We start from the raw sequence: 21,186 nt of genomic DNA on the forward strand, positions 1-21,186 counted from the left end.
AAGTAAAGCAGCTGGACCTTATACTTACCGCTGGGGGCGGGTTGGCACGGCTGTAGGGCTCCTTGCCTATGTGCCACTCCTCAGTGAGCTTGCGGTTGGAGAAGTAGTTCACATGGCGAGCTACCTCCACCTCCGACATCTCCTTGGTGGACATTCGACAGGGATCCCGCCGGCCGCTCATCTCGCTGATGAGATGCGACCGAAGTTGGAGAGGCGACACCCGGCGCATGACGAAGCCGACCAGCAGGTCGGCCGGCTTGAGCCCCTCCTGGTCCGTCATCTCTTGAAGCCGGGCGAGGACGCTGGCGATGTGGGCCGACAGGCGCTTGGGCAGCTGCTGCTGCCAGTTGTCCTGTGGCTTAGCAGGCGCCCCGGGCGTGAAGGCTGACAAGTTGATGTAGTCGTTGACCTGGTGGAGATTCCGGACATAGAGATAAGACCTTTGCCAGAGCTTGGCCGACTCATGCAGAGGGATGGACGGGAAGCGGGTGCCACCTCCTAAGCGCCTCACGGCGACGCACGCCCCGCACTGGGCCGGCTCATCCTTCGCCGACGTGCCCAGCTTGGGGTAGAAGAATCTACTCTAGAGCTCAATCGTGGGCAAGACGTCGAGGTATCCCTCATAGGACGTGATGAAGGCTGCCATGAGCACCACCGTGTTAGGGGTGAGGTGATGCGGCTGCAGGCGGTAGAAGTCGAGGAAGACCCGAAAAAAGCTGCTATCCAGGAGCCCGAACCCGCGAAGAAAATGTGTGCAGAAGACCACGAACTCACCGGGCTCCGACCGCGGCGAGATCTCCCACTCGGGAGGGAGATGCACGCCCATGTTGTCGGCTTGGGGAAGCCTCCTTATCGCGCGGAGGAAGTCGATGTGGTCGTCGTGCACATTGGCGCCCAACCAGCCGCTCTTCGCCATGGCTTGAGGACGGCTCGGAGAAGCTCGAAGACGCTGGCAACGAACGACGCGGCGGAAGCATGAGGCGACTGAGGTGGAGCGGTGGCTGCGCCGAAGCGGCTACATGAGGGAAGCAGCGGTCGCAGCAGAGCAGCGACGGCAATGGAGCAGCGCAGCAACGACGGCGGCGAGAGGAAGAAGAGAGAATAGGAGGGAGCGCGCATGCATTTTGCCGCTCCTCCTCCTCCCCCTCTTTATAGCTGGCTCGACGAAGCCGAGGCGACGTGGGGGCGTGGAGGCCCCATGCTCCGCACGCCCCGCGTATTCCGCGTGATAAAAGGCACCTTAATTGCGCCACGGAAGGGCAACCGCCTCCCTCGGCCACAGAGGATCCGCGCGCGAGCCGAGGCCCTGTAGTGGCGGGCCCCCGCCTGCAGCGACGTCCCGTCGCGCATGTGGGCTGGTAGGCCGGCCTGGCCTGCTGACGCCACGTGGCGTGCGCGTGACGGGCGACGCCTCTCTGGCTCCCGCCTTGTCGATTCGAATTCCATCAGGCGGCCGCAGCCGTGGCCGGCTCCTGGCACCCGGCTCCTCCCAGCCGGACGGAGCAGAAGGCGGAAGATCCCTTAAAGGGGAAACCGCTGAGGCCCTTCGGCGGTTAGCCATAGAACCTCACCAGCTTCGGGGACTATTATCGGGGGGACAAACCCTGGGTAGCCTCATCCACACTAATCAACATTTCAAGACATCGGGGCAAGCCAAGCCCCTCAGACCGACAGATCTCACGGCCGGCTTCCAGAGCCGACTGGTGGCGCATAGCCGGCCTCCAGAAGGCGACGTGCTCCAGAAGGCGGCGAGGGTACGGGCCGACCTCTCGCAGGCGGCCCGCCCCTCCCTAGGAGTCTGAGCCCGATCAAGCGACCAGCTGGGGCATGTGCTACAGTGCACCATGCCTCCCCCAAATCCCAGCAGACGTGGCTACAGTAAACGCCGCCAGGCGGCCGCCGACCCGCCCGGCGCGGCACTGTAGCCATGGCGCGCCCGACACGGCCTTCGTCAGCACGGACGACGCCACAGTGAAGAGCCGTTGATGGGCGGCGGGCCCCACCTGTCGACCGATTCCTTGGCAGCCAGCAGGGCCCACCAGAGGCGGGCCCCAGCAGCCGGCGGAGAGCCCGGCCACCATAGAGACTGACAGCCGGGACCTATCGCCCGACCACATTACCATTGTATCCCTGGGGGGTTGGCCTATAAAACCCCAGGCCTCACCCATGCAAAGGGTTCCCACCTCATTCCACCACACCCACAGCTAGGGAGAAGCAAGAGCTAGCCTTTGCCCTTCTTCCTCCTCTAGCCAAACAGCTCTAGGAGCACCATTATACTCTTTGTGATATAATGATCATGCGGAGACCCCGCAGAGTAGGAGTAGGGGTTTCATCTCTTCTGAGAGCCCTGAACCTGGGTACATCTCATGTCCGTCCGAGCTTGTGCTCACTCCCACTTTCAGGACCCGACGACGTACTTCTGCCCTCCAACATCTGACGTGATATTACCACGACAGATAACATAATATGCTATTGTAACATAACACACCCCGAGATAAAATGAGTCTCTATCTCAATTAATGAAGGCTTGCATGATACTCCCTTCGTTCCTAAATATAAGTCTTTGTAGAGATTTCACTATAGACCACATACGGATGTATCTAGATGCATTTTAGAGTATAGATTCACTCATTTGGCTCCTTATGTAGTCCATAGTAGAATCTCTCCAAAGACTTATATTTAGGAACGCAAGGAGTACATCAATATGTTACTACCCATTATGAAGGTAGTAACAATATTACCAGTTTATGTTACTCCCGACTATGACCAGACTTATACTCCATACGTTCCTAAATATAAATCTTTTTAAAGATTTCACTGTGAACTACATACAAAGCAAAATAAATGAATTTATACTTTTAAATATGTCTATATACATCCGTACTTAGTTTGCAGTGGAATCTATAGAAAGTTGCTTGTTGTGCGTGCCCGATATACAGCTGCTCGATGCACCTGGTCCACGAACTTCTTCAACGAAGTCAGTTGACAGCGTCACACACTAATCTCAGTCGCACTTCAACACCCGCCGTGGACGCGAGAGAGACAGAGAAACCGGCAAATCGCCCCAATAATCTCGGCAGTCCAGTTCCGCTTCCGATCTGAAGGCTCGTCCCCTCGCTCCCCGCCGCCACCAGAGCAGTTGAACACGAGCGCGATGTGGGGGCTAGGGTTTAGGTGGCTGCTGCTGCTGCTGGCGTTCGCGGCGGCGGTGGAGCTGGAGGCGCGGTTTGTGGTGGAGAAGAACAGCCTGATGGTCACGTCGCCGACGGCTCTGCGGGGACGGCACGATAGCGCCATAGGCAACTTCGGCATCCCGCAGTACGGCGGGAGCATGGCTGGTGCCGTCGTCTATCCCAAGGGCAACTCAGACGCCTGCGAGGCCTTCAACAGCGGCAGGAAGGAGCACCTCTTCCGCACCAAGCCTGGAGCGCTCCCCAGCTTCCTTCTCATAGACCGCGGGAGTGAGTGATGCCTTCTCCTGATTTTAATCTTTGTCACCGTTGCTCCGCAGTTTTGCGATGTTATGCGGTTCGCTTGGGGTTCTGGTGGATCCGCTGAATATATTTGCAGGACTCGCAGTGTGAGCTGCTTTAGAGCAACTCTAGCAGAGTCATCATATTCCAGCCTGTATTGCACACACCACACATTATACATTACGACAAAGCTAAATTCCTGTCGACTGTTCGTTAGCGACAGGCACGCACGCTTCGATTGCCGTCGGATGCGCATCGAACGATCCTGCGACAGCCCAGGTTTTCCTGGGTTTTCGTTCTGTTTTCTCGCCACACACCCCTTTTTTCTCCTGTAAGGACTTTCTTGGGTGATAAAAATCATGTGTTATAGGGGATTTGAACCCTGATCGTTTGGTACATAAACTAGCCCAACAACCAACTCACCAAGTTTATTTCTTGTCCCGATAGAGGAAGTTTTTGTAGTTGACTTTTCTTGTGTAATCTACTAGAACAGAAAAACATATGCGAAAATTCAGGATTTTTTTTGAGAAAAGGGAAATACACACATTTGTTGGTTTGGAAGCATGGTCTCTTGATAAGCAAGTTTGTCCAACAACAACCTCTCCTCTATGAGGGGGTATGTATCAAGGTATTCTGTGCAACATAGACATGATAACATATGTACAAATATGGTGGCAACTCTGTCACGGTGGGGAGTAGGGGGGGGGGGGAGATATAACCTCCTTAATTTTTGTGTCAATAACATGGAAATTTTCACACAGCAGGCGTGTACGCTCAAACACCATGGTAACTTTGGCATGGCATGTAAGTTATGTGTACATAACATGATAATCTGTGCACCATGGCCCTGATAATTTATGTAGAAACATGGCGGTGACATTTGATACGGAGGGTGGTTGAAACATACCCCCCCCCCCCCCCCCCCCCAAATTCTTTTGTAAACAACATGATAATTTAAGCATTCTGACCTGATAACTTACATACAAACATCATGGTAAGATTGACCCCGGTTTTTTTATTCAAAATGTACCCCCCCCCCCCCCCCTAACACACACACACAAATAACTTTTGAGTAAATAACATGGTATTTTTAGGGACCGCAAAACATGATAATATATGAGCATCACACATGGTAACTCTAACCCAAGAAAAAAAATTCAAAACATATGAGCAACACCCATGGTATCTCTAACCCAAGCATGGTCTATTTGTAAGCAAGTTGGCCCAACAACACCCCGGTCTTCTTTGTACATAGCATGGTAATCTACACAGCACATACATGATAACATATATACAAATATCATCGTAACTTTGACTCGGTGGGGGAGGGGGAGGAGTTGTTGAAACATAACCTCTGTAATTCTTGTGTCAATGGCATGTTAATTTTCACGCAGCATGTCTGATCACTTACGTTCAAACGCTATGGTAACTTTGACTCGGGGAATTGTTTTGTTGAACAACCCTCCCCCCCCCCCCCTTAAATTAACTTATATGTAGATAGCATCATATTTTATGCACCGCAACCCTGATGATTTAGATACAAACATGGTGGTAACATTTTGACATGGAGGGTGCTTGAAACATACCTTTGATAATTTCTGTGTAAATAGTATGATAAGTTATGTACCGCTGACATGATAACTTACGCACAAACATCATGGTAACTTTGACCTGGGAAAAAGTTACTGAAAGATCCCTCGATAACTTTTGTGTAAGTAGCATGGTTTTTACGGATCACAAAACATGATAATTTTATGTACAACACCCTGTGGTAACTTTGACCCAAAAAAAATGTTCAAATATCTCCCAATAACTCATGTGTAAGAAGTGCGGTAAGTTACGTACCACAAGACTGATAACTTCTGTACCTTTGGGGTTGGTAACTTTTGAACCTAATAAAGTTGATAAGAGCGTCGGATATGTGGAGTAGAGATCGTGGGTTCAAACCCTTGTGCAGCCGAGCCATCTAAATAGGATAATGATAAAACAGTACAAAAGGAAGAAAGAAAAATGGTTTGTTTTTAGGTAATGCGATTACGTAGTAGTACAAATACTATCTAAGCTCCTTCTAGTCAATATTTCAATCTAGACAAGTTGGTTGCAAACAACCATGAAATGGCAAGCTCTCATCATGGAACAATCCTGTCATCAGCAAGAGTAGCTTTAATCTGCATTTTCTTTGATTCTAATTGCACTGGACTATGGTCATATATCCAGTCAGCTCCAAGATCACATCATAGCCTTGTAAGCTTAATACTCTGAAACCTAAGCAAAACTTTTCTTACTGAATTTCATAAGGACACCGACGTGATTCAGACCATTATTTTTGTCCATTAGCTACCATAAATCTGACCTTGCTAGTTGATGTCAAAGGACATGCTGCTAATTCAGCAGATTGTGGGGCGATAAATGTGGCAGTACTCCCACTATCTATTAGGGCCATGGTTGTTGCTTTCCCATTTTTCACAGCTACAGAAAATACATTTTCTTGGCCTTGGTTCCCATTAGAGCATGCATTGAGATTTGCAGTCCCTGTTCATTGTTCCCAGGTGTTCCTTCCTCAGTTCCTTCCTCATAATCTGTGAGATGAATAATATCAGCATCTTTAGGAAATTGAGCTCATAAAACATGAATTCGTGCTTGTTGGGAATACTTGCAAATTTTTTTATGTCCAGGAAAGCATTTCTCGCAAATTCCTTTAATTCTTTCTTGCTGTATAATTGCAGCAGGTATTGCAACAGCAGGTTTTGGTAATTCATTTGCATCAAATGCTACCTGTCTTTTGGCACTCGGTTGTTGGTAAAGAAAGGATGGCCTTTGCACCTGTTAGGGGTGTTCCAATCTTCTTACTAACCACATTGCATTTTGTATGTCAGTGGGGTTGTGGCATTGCAAGTGGCCTTGTATGCAATCCTTTAAGCCAGCAATGAAACTGTTCATGAAATACTCATTGGGTATTGCTGGATTGTCCCTTTCATGATATTCATTTGGGTCTCAAATTGCTTTATATATTGAGCCGCAGATGAGATCTCCGCTAGGGCATGCAATGTCTTGACATTTTCATAGACTGAAGATTCAGAGAATTTGTCTCCTAAAAACCTGCACAACCTGTGTCATTGCACTGCATGAGCAGTATAACCAGTTCCTCTCCACCAATGCACTGCATCACCAGTGAAATAAGTAATTGCAACTTCAGTTGTCTGGTCCAATGGAATTCTAGCATTTCAAAGTATTGCTCCATAGCTTGTACGCAGGAATATTTACTTTAGTAGGTTTAAAAGCACCAGGAGCTCTTCTGGGGTCTTGCTGTGGTTGTGCCCTTTGCCTACTAGCATGTCTGGCTTGTTCCCAGTCCACTTGCTCTTCTTGAAACTGCTCATGCACCTGAACAGTCTGAACTGCAACTTGCTGTTGCTGAGGCTGCAAGTTCTGTTGTTCAGGTTTGTTTTGGTTTGTCCTTGATGGCTACCATAATTGGGATGTCTGTAAGGAAGATTTGGAGTTTCATCCAGGTTCACTTCCCTGCCCTGACTGTCCTACAACCTAGCATTTCTCACTGGTGTATTGTATTGAGGATATAGGGCTGACAAGGTGCAATCATAGGAAAGTTATTCAGAGGGGTGCCCATATTAACACTGCTCTGTCCATCAACAGGGGAAGGTGGTTTGTTGTCTTTCCTGCTGGTTTCTCTTTGGCAGAAGTACCCTCAACAGGATGCGTGTATCACCGTGGCGACGGCGAGACCTTGGTCGGCTACAGTGACTCGGACCACGCCGGTGACGTGGACTCCAGAAAGCACCTCAGGCGTGCTGTTTTCCCTCGGGAGCAGTCCAATGAGCTGGAAATCACATAAGCAGAAGGTCGCCGCCACCTCTTCGTGCGAAGCCGAGTACATTGCAGCGGCGACAGCGGCGTGCCAAGGGATCTGGTTGGCTTGTCTTCTCGGCGAGCTACTAAAACGAGATGCTGCCCCTGCGATCCTGTACGTTGACAACAAGTCCGCCATCTTACTGTGCAAAAATCCGGTACTTCACGACCACAGCAAGCACATTGATCTCCGCTACCACTTCATACGGGACTGTGTGTCGAGAAGGGCATGGTGGCTGTGGAGTTCATCAGAACCAGCGAGCAAAAGGCGGACATTCTGACAAAGCCTCTTGGTCGTATACGCTTCCAGGTCCTGCGCGGCAAGGTCAGGATCGTCGACATCAAGCCCCTCTGACAGGGTTGAGGGGGAGATTGTGGGCTCCAGCACTGTCTGCAGATAGCAGACTTAGATATTACTTGGCTAGGAAGCAATAGTCATGTCGGCTAGAGCCTTCTTAGTTAGTAAGGAAGTGAATGCATCTAGACATGTAGTTTTGCATGTACTAGCAGCTACATAGTCGGTTTAGACATCAGGATCCTACCCTCCCTTTGTACTATAAATATAACCCAAGAGCTAGCAATAGAATATAGCTTCCTCTCAGCAGAAATCAAGTGTCTCTCTTGCTAGTCCATAACTCCTTTTCTAGCTGCTTACAGCGCCCCAAGTACTCGTAGTTCGGCCCCGAGCACTCACAGCTCAGGCTAACAATCTTGTACTTATCGGAGTCTTCACCGGGAGGTGGCCTTGTTCCCACAAGGGGAGGTAGGTGGAGCTAAGTTCTACCTCTAAGCTAACCCTAGAGAGGAGGTGGTGGAAGAGTATTTCTAGTCTCCCTCACGATGGGGTAAGTTAGAGGCAAAAGGGGAAAGATACATGGGCCTTTGACCCTCTCACTGCGCAGGCAGGAGAGCCTGGATGTGGAACCAACCAGTTTATTCAAGATGGGAATGGGCCGAGCCGGACCTGGCCCAGTGGCCCCAAGGTCAATTTATGAGGCCACGGGTCGACCTATTTCATCAGAAATTTGTGGCCTCACTGACCCGTTGGGTACATGAGGCCGATCCAAAAGTTCAGCAAATTGTTGCCCCGAAGACACTGTCATATTTATGAACAGAAGAATATTTCAGTGTAGCCTACTGTGAAGATCAAGATTGATAAAAATTGTCACGTATGCACAGGACAACCCAAACTCCAACACTGAAATATTCCAGACTACTACAGAACTCCTACAGGTCAACCTAAATATTCCATGTCTGCAGTCTACAAGAGTCAAAAACTCCCTACACATATACGCACCGGGACTACTGCAGAACCAACACTTGAAACTACTACAGAATCTACACTGAAGCTATAGTTGTCTCACCTGTGCAGAATCCTTATACGCACTGAAGCACCTACTGAAACTCTGAAACTCCTACTACAGAATCTACACATATACTTACTGACCAAGAACCAAAACAGTAGTAGTCTTGCCTATGCTTGGCTTGCAGCTGCGCTGGGAAGGAGAGGAAGCCGGCAAGAGTGAGTAAAATCCGGAGACTGGGAAGGCCACTGAGACGGCGTGTTGGCCAAGTTCGAGAGGAACAGAACGGCGATTAGGATGGCGAGCTTGATGGTGGCCAGGGCAGCGGGACGGCAAGCTCGATGGTGACCAAGACGACGAGCAAGAGGCGCACCAGGAGCGGGAGAAATGCCGGCGGCGGCAGAGATGCTCGGGGCGGCCGGCGGCAGAGACGCTCGGGGGCGGCCAGCAGCGACTAGTGCATAGCGAATTGACTGGGTCGACCCATCTGATCCATCGGGTCGCACGGTGCCGGCTCCACTGACCCATGTATAATTTAAGGCCAACCCACTTGGCCCATTGGCCTTGACATTTTGGGACCCGGCCCATTCCCATCTTGACAGTTTATGAAGGAGAGAAGTGGCCATGCTGCACTAATACGTGGTCCACCACTTTATTAGATCCTTCTTGGTTACAGTGATTTCTGAGATGGTTCTAGGGCATTGTTGCTGCGCGAAATTGATCCACACAACACCACAGAATCCTCACTTCCGTGGAGGTAAACCGACCGTTTTTCAATGCAAAACGGCAAAGATCAGCCAAACCCTAGGGTTGCTAGGGCTGGCCAGAAGCTACGAGCTAGGTGCTGGAAAGAAAAGAACGTAGGAGAAAAAAGTAACGTAAGGTTGCAAAGGATCGATTGATTGCACCTTTTCCAATCGGCCAAGGCCTATATATATAAGGCACGCAGGACTTTGCGTTTAGGAGCAGGACTCCAGGTCCAAACCGAATAGGTTTTGGCCACTTTAAGTTGGTTGCCATGTATACAGAAAAACCTGCCTGCTAGCCATGTTCCCCTGCCATGTCTCGTACAGGGCTTCATTGGCCTATAATGGAAATAATAAAATATTCCGGCCAGGACGCTAATCATACCAGATAATAGAAGTTTTATACTAGTTGCCTTGTTCACTTGCGCCACCTCCATCCAGATGTCTTCCCTTCTACTTTTGCCAAGGAAATAACTTGCTTTGCCTGACTTGGTGTCTCTGCACTGAACATTAGCATATACACTAATCTAGCAGATCAAATAAACTTGGTAGCCAAATTATACCTGCAACACATGCCCCCCTGTTTTTGGTACACTTGTATTCACCAAAAACACTTTAATAATACCACAGAACAGTGTTGACTGCTTTCACTGGTTCTCAAGGTGACATACAAATAACACATCAGCCAAATTTTACTTAGGGCGATACTTGAAATCATATCGGCCATATTTTGCTCAGGGCGATATCTTAAACAATATCGGCCATAGTGCCATCAAGCCTCTTGCCACATGCTAGGATAATACTTCTTCAAATATTTTCCATTGAGTGCTTTAGGCAATTTCTCCCCTTGCAAAGATTGTACAAAATATGAATTCCCAGGAACAATTCCTAAAACCTTATATGGGCCTTCCCAACTCGGCGACCATTTGCCGAATTTATTATTTCTAGTTCCAAGAGGTAAAATCGTTTTCCACACCAAGTCTCCTATTTGAAACGATTTTTCCCTCACTCTTTTATTATAAGCCTTAGCTACTCTTAATTTTTCTTTTTCAATTTCTCGTAAGGCTCTTAGTCTTTCTTCTGGAACATCATCAATTCTATTCATCATCAAATTATTATAGTCTACAGCCGACAAATCATTTTGTCTGGCTACTCTAAGAGCTTGCAAATTAACCTCTACAGGTAAGACCGCTTCCTGTCCATACACTAACTCATATGGTGTCACTTGAGTTGCTCCATGCTTAGATATCCGATGAGCCCATAAAGCCTCCGAAAGCACTTCATGCCACTTTCTTGGATGCTCCTTAATTTTCTTCTTTATAAGCTTAATTAAAGTTTTATTGCTAGACTCGGCCTGTTAGCTTGAGCATAATAAGGCGACGAATTTAACAATTTAATTCTAAAAGATTCGGCAAACTCACGAAATTGATGAGACATAAAAGAAGAACCTTGATCAGTAGTCAAAGTTTGAGGAATACCGAATCTGCGAATAATATGCTCCAAAACAAAATTAATCACTTCCTTATGGGTCATATTTCTTAAAGGAATTGCTTCAGTCCATTTGGTAAAATAATCTGTAGCTACTAGGACGAAGCGATGACCTTTAGATGAAGCACGATATATTTGACCAATAAAATCTAAACCCCATCCTCTAAACGGCCATGGCTTAATAATGGGATGCATCATAGCTGCAGGTGCCAATTGAACATTTCCAAATTTCTGGCATTCTTCACACCCTTTATAATAGCGAAAACAGTCCCCTAACATCGTCGGCCAATAAAAACCTGCTCTTTTCAATAACCATTGCATCTTATGAGCCGACTGATGTGTTCCACATAGCCCTTCATGTACTTCACCCATAGCTACGCTTGACTGATCAGGACCTAAGCACTTTAAAAGTAATCCATCTATCGTTCGGCGGTACAACTCACTATCTAGCAAAGTATATTTTAAAGCTTGTCGCCGAATTTTCCTATCTCTTGTTTGCCCAGGATCCTTTAGATGATTAATCAGAGGAGTTCTCCAATCACCTGGTTCTAAATTAGCTGCTGATTCGGTTATTTGTGACTCCTGCACCGAATCTTCTTTGCCATGTACTATTTGCTGCTGGATTGAACAAGAACCTGCTGCATCCTTTAGCAAATTAATAGCCAACAGATCAACATTACTATTAACAGCATCTAGCATCGGTTTTTCTAATATGAAAAACTTTTCCCTACTGATTTGGTATCCGGATGCTTGCTGCGCTAAGCAATTAGCTCTAGAATTCTCTTCCCTAGGTATATGACCGATGGTGAAAGTATTCAGAGACTTAATTATATCTAAACATCGGTCTAAATAGCTGTTTAATAATCCATCAAAACATTGAAATTCACCACCAATTTGCCGGACTACCAGAAGTGAATCTCCAAAAGCCTCTATATCCTTTACACCCATATCTACTAAATTTTGTAAACCAAATAACAAAGCTTCATATTCAGCTTGGTTATTTGTACAAGGATATTCCAAACGGACCGATGTTTCATAAACGACATTGTTTGGTGAAATTAAAACATTACCGATGCCTTGTCCCTCCCTACAAACCGATCCATCAAAATAAAACTTCCACGGTCACACACTAACATAATTAATATCTTCTTCATCCTTAATCCTATGATCAACAATAAAATCAGCGATGACTTGACCTTTCATAGCACGCAACGATTCATATGCCAAGTCATATTCTATTAGTGCATAAGCCCATTTTCCAATCCTGCCACTAAGAATCGGCTGCTGCAGCATATATTTAATCACGTCGGCTTGGCAAGCTACTACACATGTACTATAAAGTAAATATGGCTGAAATTTTGTACATGCATAATATAAAGATTAACATAATTTTTCAATAAACACGTACCGACTCTCAGCGTCAAGCAACCGGCGGCTCAAGTATGCAATGATGTACTCCTTCCCGCCGTTCTCTTGTGCTAAAACTGCGCCGATCACCTTGTCTTGTGCGGCAATGTATAACCTGAACGGCACACCAGACTTGGGTGCTCGAAGCATCGGAGGACTTGACAAATACCGTTTTATATTATTAAAAGCCTCTCGCTGTTCTGCCCCCCAAGTGAATTCAGCTTCATGTTTTAACCGAAGTAAAGGAACAAACGATTCAATTTTTCCCGCAAGGTTAGATATGAATCGTCTCAAGTAATTAATTTTTCCTAACAATTTCTGCACATCCCTTTTACATGTGGGCTCCTCCAATTTTCTGATTGCCTCTACCTTCTTAGGATCAATCTCTATGCCATGCTCATGAATTATAAAACCTAAGAACTTACCAGCCGATACACCGAAAGCACATTTGAGTGGATTCAATTTCAGCCCGTACCGACGCATTCTTTCAAAAGCTAATCGCCAAATCGGCTAAATGATGATCAAACCCATCCGATTTAACAACTACATCATCAATATATATTTCTAATACGATGCCTAGAAGATCATGAAAAATCAGATTCATAGCACGCTGGTATGTAGCTCCGGCATTCTTCAATCCAAAAGTCATAACAGTCCACTCAAATAAACCAACAAAACCAGGGCATCGAAAAGCAGTCTTAAACATATCTTCTTCGGCCATAAATATCTGATTATAACCAGCATTACCATCTAAAAAACTGATTACTTTATGTCCAGAAGCATCGTTAATCAACATGTCGGCTATAGGCATAGGATATTCATCTTTAGGGGTAGCCTTATTCAAATCCCTAAAATCAATACATACTCTAATCTTATCAGTATTTTTCTTTTCAACAGGAACAATATTAGAAATCCATTCCGCATATCTACACGGCCGAATAAACCGAGCTTTTAACAACCGATCAATTTCATCTTTGATGCGGTCATATATACTAGGATTGAATCGCCTAAGGAGCTGTTTATGCGGCGTAAAACCAGATTTAATAGGCAATCTGTGTTCAACTAAGTCCCTGCTCAAACCGGGCATCTCAGTATAATTCCAAGCAAAGCAATCAAGAAATTCCCTAAGTAATGCACATACCTTTCCTCTCTGATCGGCCCCCATATTAGCATTAATAAATGTAGGTCTAGGGACACTTCCATCACCAATATCAACTTCCTCAAGTGGGTCAGCCGATGAGAATCCTTGTCCAAGCTTCTCCATGTCATCGAAATCCTCAATAGCTTCATGCATATCGTTCTTTCTTGAACGATACTCCTCAACACGCCTTTGCATCCATTTAACACTATCTTCCTTATTCATTGTTCACAAGGATAAGTCATTAAGCCGAGCTACACTAGCCGGCTGTGCATGTACAGGAACAAAATCATCTCTGCCAATACTAATATAATCATAATCTGATAAATCTCTACCCGTCAAGCATCGCATCTCACCGTGTTGCCAATCAACCGGAGCCTCAGCCAAAGCAATGCAGGCCGAATTATCCGCCTCAACCACTTCAACATCATCATCAACCCACTGAATCAAACATTGATGCAGAGTAGAAGGGATGCAACAATTTGCATGGATCCAATCGCGCCCCAAAAGTATATTATATCGGCCTTTGACATCAACTACAAAGAAAGCATTCGGCAATGTTTTGCTACCAACCGTGAGCTCCATAGAAATAACACCCTTAGCTTCAGACAAGTCTCCTGAGAACCCACTAAGTCCCATATTGGTTTTCATCAGTTCTTCCTCTTTTCGGCCCAACTTAGAAAAACCCGAAAAAGGCATGATATTAACACCGGCACTGCCATCAACAAGCATGCGACCAATAGGTTTACCATCAATGTGACCCTTGATAAACAAAGGCTTTAGGTGTTGTCCATGCTTCTCTGGTTTCTCAAATGTAACACTTTTTGGGCCAAGAACAAGTTCTGCAACTTCAGCCTCTTCAGCCTTAGGCGCACGAAATTCAGCGGGCAGCTCAAATACCATATTAATGTCCATATCCGCAGGCATATCCTGTTTATCCTCAGAGTTTCCATCCATAACCATGTCATCAGCACTATTGCCTTCCTCCCTTGCGATGCGCTTCTCTTTCCAAGTCATATTCGAGGGCACCATTGGTTTATCTTTATTGAACCACTCGTCGCGCTTCTTCTCAGCTAGTTCCTCTCTAATTTCCAATGCCCGCAGCCGCTGCACCCTTCTTTTCTGAGTATGTGTGAGCCCTGTCGGGCACCATCGAAGCTTCGGTTTAGTTCCTGGTGCCACTGACCTAATTCTGCCGCCCCCCGAGTTCCTCGGTCTGTACTGATGTGCTGCTGCTTGGGGAGCAAACATTCTGTCTTTGGCCAAAACAATTCTGTATTGATCAGTTGTGCTAGCGGTCCCATCTTTCTGCATATTGGGCCCCAAATCAGCATGTGAGTTGCTTTCTTTTACTGGAATTTCCTCTTGCTGCGATGTATCAGGTCCCTGTTGCTGCAATGCATCATTACTAATCTTTTCTGAACCTGGAACTCTTTTCTGAACTGAACCAAATCTGAAACCTCCAATCATGATTGTTCCTGGATCAGGGGCAACACCTGCAGCTGATTTGAGCTTACCATTATCAACATTATGAGCAGCACCCAACCCAGGTTGGTTTGTAGTAGCACAACCAGACCTACATTCATCATGTTCAACTGAATCTTTTACATCACCCTTAGACCTGACCGGTACCCATGCAAACTTCTGGCCACCTATGTGAACCTTGCCATCCGCATTGTGTCTAGGCAATCTGCTCTGTGCAAATCTATTGCTGGATGAGCTATCTTCAGCCCCTTTGCGTGAACCATCTTTACCTCGAACCACAATAGCATCACGTGATCTTGCTTCATGATTAAATCGAGCCCTCTTCTCATGCATGTTTGGTCTGAACATAGGCCTAGGCGGGATCCATCCTGGTTGAAAATAACCTGCTGGCCTTATAGGATATGACGCCCAAGGATTAAAACCCCATGGAGGAATTTGCGGATACATAGGAGGTGCACAGCCCCAATATGCTGGCTCCATTGCGAAATATGGCTGCTGGTCATATGAATTTCTCTGCCATTGCTCATGACCGGCAGGTCCAGAAGGAGATCTAGGACGTTTATTACCTCCAAGCCGGTTAAATACATTGGTGGCCTTGCATGAAGTGTATTTCTCCAACAACATGTTAACTGTCGGCTTTGGCCTCGGAGCTTGTCTCCTTCTTCCATTAACTTTCCACACTCCTACTTATGGTTTCTTTGGTTTGATCATCCTTGGAGGAGCACTATCATCAACAACATTTTTTTCTCTTGCGGATTCGGTCTGATCCGACCGAATAAGCATTTTCTTATTCTCAAACTCAACCACATTGATAGGAAAAGGATCACTATCGAGCTTCATCTTAGTACCTTCTGTAAATACCAATCGTCCGTCATTAATGGCCGATTGCACCCCAGCAGGATGACTTGGTGTAGCTACCTTCTGGATGACGCCGTTTCTTGTCCTTTGGAAGCCCGCCAACTTCTGCTTCAGCTTTTCCACCCTCTCTTCCTCAAGCTCCTGTTCAAGTTTCTGCCGTTCATCCTCAGGCAGATCCTCAAGTGTGACGGCGATGATGTTGTCGGGGTTGAGATCACTCCCGTCCTTGGGGTCGGTGCTCATTGTGTTCCTCTTCTTCTTCCCCAGCGGAGTCGCCAATTGTGTTGCTGCGCGAAATTGATCCACACAGCACCACAGAATCCTCACTTTCGTGGAGGTAAACCGACCGTTTTTCAATGCAAAACGGCAAAGATCAGCCAAACCCTAGGGTTGCTAGGGCTGGCCAGAAGCTACGAGCTAGGTGCTGGAAAGAAAAGAACGTAGGAGAAAAAAGTAACGTAAGGTTGCAAAGGATCGATTGATTGCACCTTTTCCAATCGGCCAAGGCCTATATATATAAGGCACGCAGGACTTTGCGTTTAGGAGCAGGACTCCAGGTCCAAACCGAATAGGTTTTGGCCACTTTAAGTTGGTTGCCATGTATACAGAAAAACCTGCCTGCTAGCCATGTTCCCCTGCCATGTCTCGTACAGGGCTTCATTGGCCTATAATGGAAATAATAAAATATTCCGGCCAGGACGCTAATCATATACCAGATAATAGAAGTTTTATACTAGTTGCCTTGTTCACTTGCGCCACCTCCATCCAGATGTCTCCCCTTCTACTTTTGCCAAGGAAATAACTTGCTTTGCCTGACTTGGTGTCTCTGCACTGAACATTAGCATATACACTAATCTAGCAGATCAAATAAACTTGGTAGCCAAATTATACCTGCAACAGGCATCTCCAACAATGTCTTGTCATCGTTAGTTAGCTTTTGCCACATCAGCTAAATCCTATATGGAGGGGAGTAATAGTTAGGAGAGAGTTGGTTCATTGTTGGTATAACTTCATGACCATAGCTACAGGCAAGCCAAGGCAAAAGTAGAGAGAAGACTATAACATGAAAGAACAGAAATAATATAGAATATATAAGTATGGGTTTGTGTTACATACAAGTTATTGGAGTAGAATATGTTGTAATGTTGGTTGTTGATGTGGATGTCTATACATACATGCTTATGTACAAACTATTGGAGATGCCCTAAACTGAAAAGGGAGTATTCATCTTGTTTAGCCACTTAAGCAACTTAAAGAAAAGGCTAATGTTGTTTTCTCCATGTATGTTATCCAGATTGCCTGTTTGCTAAGAAGGTCTGGAATGCACAATATGCTGGTGCCTCAGCAGTGCTTGTAGTTGATGACAAGGATGAGCCACTGATAACAATGGACTTACTTCAGGAAGATGATGAGGCTGCAAAATATATACAGAACATATCCATTCCTTCTGCTTTAATTGATAAGAAATTTGGAGAACAATTGAAGAAGGCTGTTAAAGATGGTGAAATGGTAAATGTGGATCTTGATTGGAGGGAGGCTGTCCCACATCCTGATAACCGAGTTGAGTATGAGTTGTGGACAAATAGCAATGATGAATGTGGGCCTAAATGTGATATGCTTATGCATTTTCTGAAGGAATTTAAGGGAGCTGCGCAGTTACTTGAAAAAGGTGGTTATAGTCAGTTCACACCCCATTATATTACTTGGTATTGCCCTCAAGCATTTGTTGTCAGCAAACAATGCAAGTCCCAGTGTATAAACCATGGAAGGTATTGTGCACCTGATCCAGAACAAGATTTTAGTACTGGGTATGATGGAAAAGATGTTGTTGTAGAGAACTTGAGACAGCTTTGTGTGTTTAATGTTGCAAATGAGATAAAAAAACCATGGATCTGGTGGGATTATGTGACTGATTTTCACATAAGGTGCCCAATGAAGGAGAAGAAGTATAACAAAAAGTGCGCAGAGACAGTCGTTAAATCACTAGGTTGGCTCCTCTTTTCTTTCTGAGACTCACCTTAACTAAGCAATAAACATGTTCATTGTAATTAATTGTGCTTGTTTTATTACAATTAACATAACACATTCATGTTTTTAAGAAATGTACATAAGTTCGTATGCATTTGAATTCACATGCGTATGTGCATAATCTGTAGAAATGGCATTGTATGACATCAGATACCTTGCTGATAGTTAAAATGGATCCCTAATTTAAGCATGAAGGTAATAGTCATTTTACACTTCAACAGGTTTGGAAATGCAGAAGATTGACAAGTGCATGGGAGATCCAAATGATGATTCTGACCACCCTTTACTTAAAATGGAGCAGGACTCTCAGGTGAACTGACCTTATAGAATTAGTCAAGTGAAATTTATAAGTAAAACTGAAACACTGTAGACTATTATCAATTCAATTTATCAACTTAAATACACTTTTGTATCCTGGGGTTTAATATGATCTATGATGTTAGATAGATTGGGAAAGGGTCAAGAGGAGATGTTACCATATTGCCTACTCTTGTTGTGAACAATCGACAATATCGAGGTAAATGTTCCACAAGATCTAATGTAAGGATGTAACCAAATTGCACCTGCTCTAGCTGATTTTAGTTTTGAAAAGAACAGGAAAGCTAGGAAGGAAAGCTGTCCTCAAAGCTATTTGTGCTGGCTTTGAGGAAACTACTGAGCCAAATGTTTGTCTGAGTGATGGTAAGGACAAGACATTACACCTTTCCTTATGTACCTATGTTTATTAAAATATCGAGTGCTAATCCTGAGTTGTTTTAACAGACATAGAAACAAACGAGTGTCTGAGCGATAATGGAGGTTGCTGGCAAGACAAAGCTGCTAATGTAACAGCTTGTAGGGTATGTATGAATAGGTTGATGATTTTCACTGGACATCAGTCTTGTGTTCTTAAACATTCTCTGGTTTTCTTAATTTGCTGTGATCAATACTTGTCCAGGACACTTTTCGTGGCAGAGTGTGTGAATGCCCCACATTCAATGGCGTGCAATTTAAAGGAGATGGCTACAGCAACTGTGAACGTAATATTCTTTCTGGCTATCTTTGCAACTTCTGTACATGAATGACTGTAGAAACAATTATCTTCCAGTTTGCAATTTACAGTTCCTTTTTAACACTGCTTGCGTCAGTAAGGGGCTAGTAGTGAAACCATGATTGATAAACATTTTATTGGCTAGTAAGTTCTGTTGTTAAAACTTGCTATATACTGAAGTTAAATTGTGTAAGAAATACATGTATATAACAACAAATCCTTTCAATCCCAAACAAGTTGGGGTAGGCTAGAATTGAAACCCATAAGATCTCGAAACCTAGTTATGGTTCGCGCACGTGGATAGCTAACTTGCATGCACAAATGTCCATGGCTAGTTATTTGGTGATATTCCAGTCCTTCAAGTCTCTTAACAAACTCCTCCCATGTCAAGTTTGGTCTATCCCGACCTCTCTTGACATCATCAACACGCTTTATCCTTCCTCTATGCACGGACACTTCTGGAGGCCTGCGTTGTATATGCCTAAACCATCTCAGATGATGTTGGACAAGCTTCTTTTCAGTTAGTGCTACTGCTACCCCAACCATATATATCATCATTTTGGACCTGATCCTTTCTTGTGTGGTCACACATCCATCTCAGCATGCGCATCTCTGCTACTCCTAACTATTGAACATGTCGCCATTTAGTTGGCCAACATTCTATGCCATACAACATCGCAGGTTGAATCAGTGTCCTATAGAACCTGCATTTTAGCCTCTGTGGCTCTCTCTTGTCATAGGGTACGCTAGAAGCTTGGCGCCACTTCATCTATCCAGCTTTGATTCGATGGCTCACATCTTCATGGATATCACCATCCTTTTGCAGCATTGACCCCAATATCAAACCCAAATTCTTAATCGTGCATGCGCACGATTTGGGAGAAGCAAGCGGCCGCCTCACACACGCATGCATGCAGTCACATGGTCCAAATTTGTCTTTATTCATCTGACGTGGCACATACTGACAACGCATTTCAATTCCATGTCTGATGAATGTGAATGTGTACATGCATTTGTTCGGGTTTTCATTTTTTTTAAATCCATATCTTTCAAATCGTGTGTCGGAATTGAGATCCGTTTTCACCGTTGGAATCCTCGCGATGAGATCTTTAAAACTACACCCCCATGAGTATGTTTCGATGGAATATTTTTGATGCCAAATTTGGTGCTATATGGTGCAACTCTATTACTACATGGTGCAACTTTAGTACCTTTCGATTCCAAAGTCTGCTTCACAACTCTTTAACTTCCTATTAACCCCCGTCCGATTATCCTCGACTAGCACGACATCGTCCGCAAAGAGCATACACCATGAGATATCTCCTTGTATATCCCTTGTGACCTCATCCATCGGCAAAGCGACCTCATCCATCGGCAAAGCGAAAAGATAAGGGCTCAAAGCTGACCCTTGGTGTTAATTTGGAAGTCATCAGTGTCGCCATCACTTGTTTGAATACTTGTGACAACATTATCGTACATGTCCTTGATGAGGGTAATGTACTTTGTTGGGACTTTGTGTTTCTCCAAGGCCCACCACATGGCATTCTACAATATCTTATCATAGGCCTTCTCCAAATCAATCAATACCATATGCAGGTCCTTCTTTTGCTCCCTGTATCTCTCCATAAGTTACCTAGAAGATAGCTTTCATGGTCGACCTACCGGGCATCCTTGTATATCCCTTGTGACCTCGTCCATCGGCAGAGCGAAAAGATAAGGGCTCAAAGCTGACCCTTGGTGTTAATTTGGAAGTCATCAGTGTCGCCATCACTTGTTTGAATACTTGTGACAACATTATCGTACATGTCCTTGATGAGGGTAATGTACTTTGTTGGTACTTTGTGTTTCTCCAAGGCCCACCACATGGCATTCCACAATATCTTATCATAGGCCTTCTCCAAATCTATGAATACCATATGCAGGTCCTTCTTTTGCTCCCTATATCTCTCCATAAGTTACCTAGAAGATAGCTTTCATGGTCGACCTATCGGGCATCCTTGTATATCCCTTGTGACCTCATCCATCGGCAAAGCAAAAAGATAAGGGCTCAAAGCTGACCCTTGGTGTTAATTTGGAAGTCATTAGTGTCGCCATCACTTGTTTGAATACTTGTGACAACATTATCGTACATGTCCTTGATGAGGGTAATGTACTTTGTTGGGACTTTGTGTTTCTCCAAGGCCCACCACATGGCATTCCACAATATCTTATCATAGGCCTTCTCCAAATCAATGAATACCATATGCAGGTCCTTCTTTTGCTCCCTATATCTCTCCATAAGTTACCTAGAAGATAGCTTTCATGGTCGACCTACCGGGCATGAATTGTCATTCTTCTTAAGCGGTGCTCAATGACTCTCCTA

The 21,186-nt window shown here is 45.2% G+C and overlaps 1 protein-coding gene across 3 annotated transcripts in view; it reads left to right on the forward strand.

Moving 5' to 3' along the window:
- The first annotated feature begins 2,979 nt into the window (after nucleotides 1–2,979).
- LOC123116927 (vacuolar-sorting receptor 1) overlaps nucleotides 2,980–21,186 on the forward strand; it is a 47,182-nt gene continuing 28,975 nt past the window's right edge. The window contains exons 1-7 of one of the 3 annotated variants that reach the window (XR_006457242.1): nucleotides 2,980–3,461; nucleotides 17,061–17,753; nucleotides 18,016–18,104; nucleotides 18,242–18,311; nucleotides 18,392–18,475; nucleotides 18,557–18,633; nucleotides 18,732–18,813. Coding sequence is in view for 2 of the 3 variants with exons in the window: in XM_044537804.1 (XP_044393739.1) it covers nucleotides 3,155–3,461; nucleotides 17,061–17,753; nucleotides 18,016–18,104; nucleotides 18,242–18,311; nucleotides 18,392–18,475; nucleotides 18,557–18,633; nucleotides 18,732–18,813 (1,402 nt within the window). In the remaining variant the exon portion in view is untranslated. The remainder of the gene's footprint in view (nucleotides 3,462–17,060; nucleotides 17,754–18,015; nucleotides 18,105–18,241; nucleotides 18,312–18,391; nucleotides 18,476–18,556; nucleotides 18,634–18,731; nucleotides 18,814–21,186) is intronic. The other 2 variants (XM_044537804.1, XM_044537797.1) reach the window with 2 other exon arrangements.

The sequence above is a fragment of the Triticum aestivum genome, chromosome 1B, assembly GCF_018294505.1.
Source record: "Triticum aestivum cultivar Chinese Spring chromosome 1B, IWGSC CS RefSeq v2.1, whole genome shotgun sequence".
NCBI classification, from domain to species: domain Eukaryota; kingdom Viridiplantae; phylum Streptophyta; class Magnoliopsida; order Poales; family Poaceae; genus Triticum; species Triticum aestivum.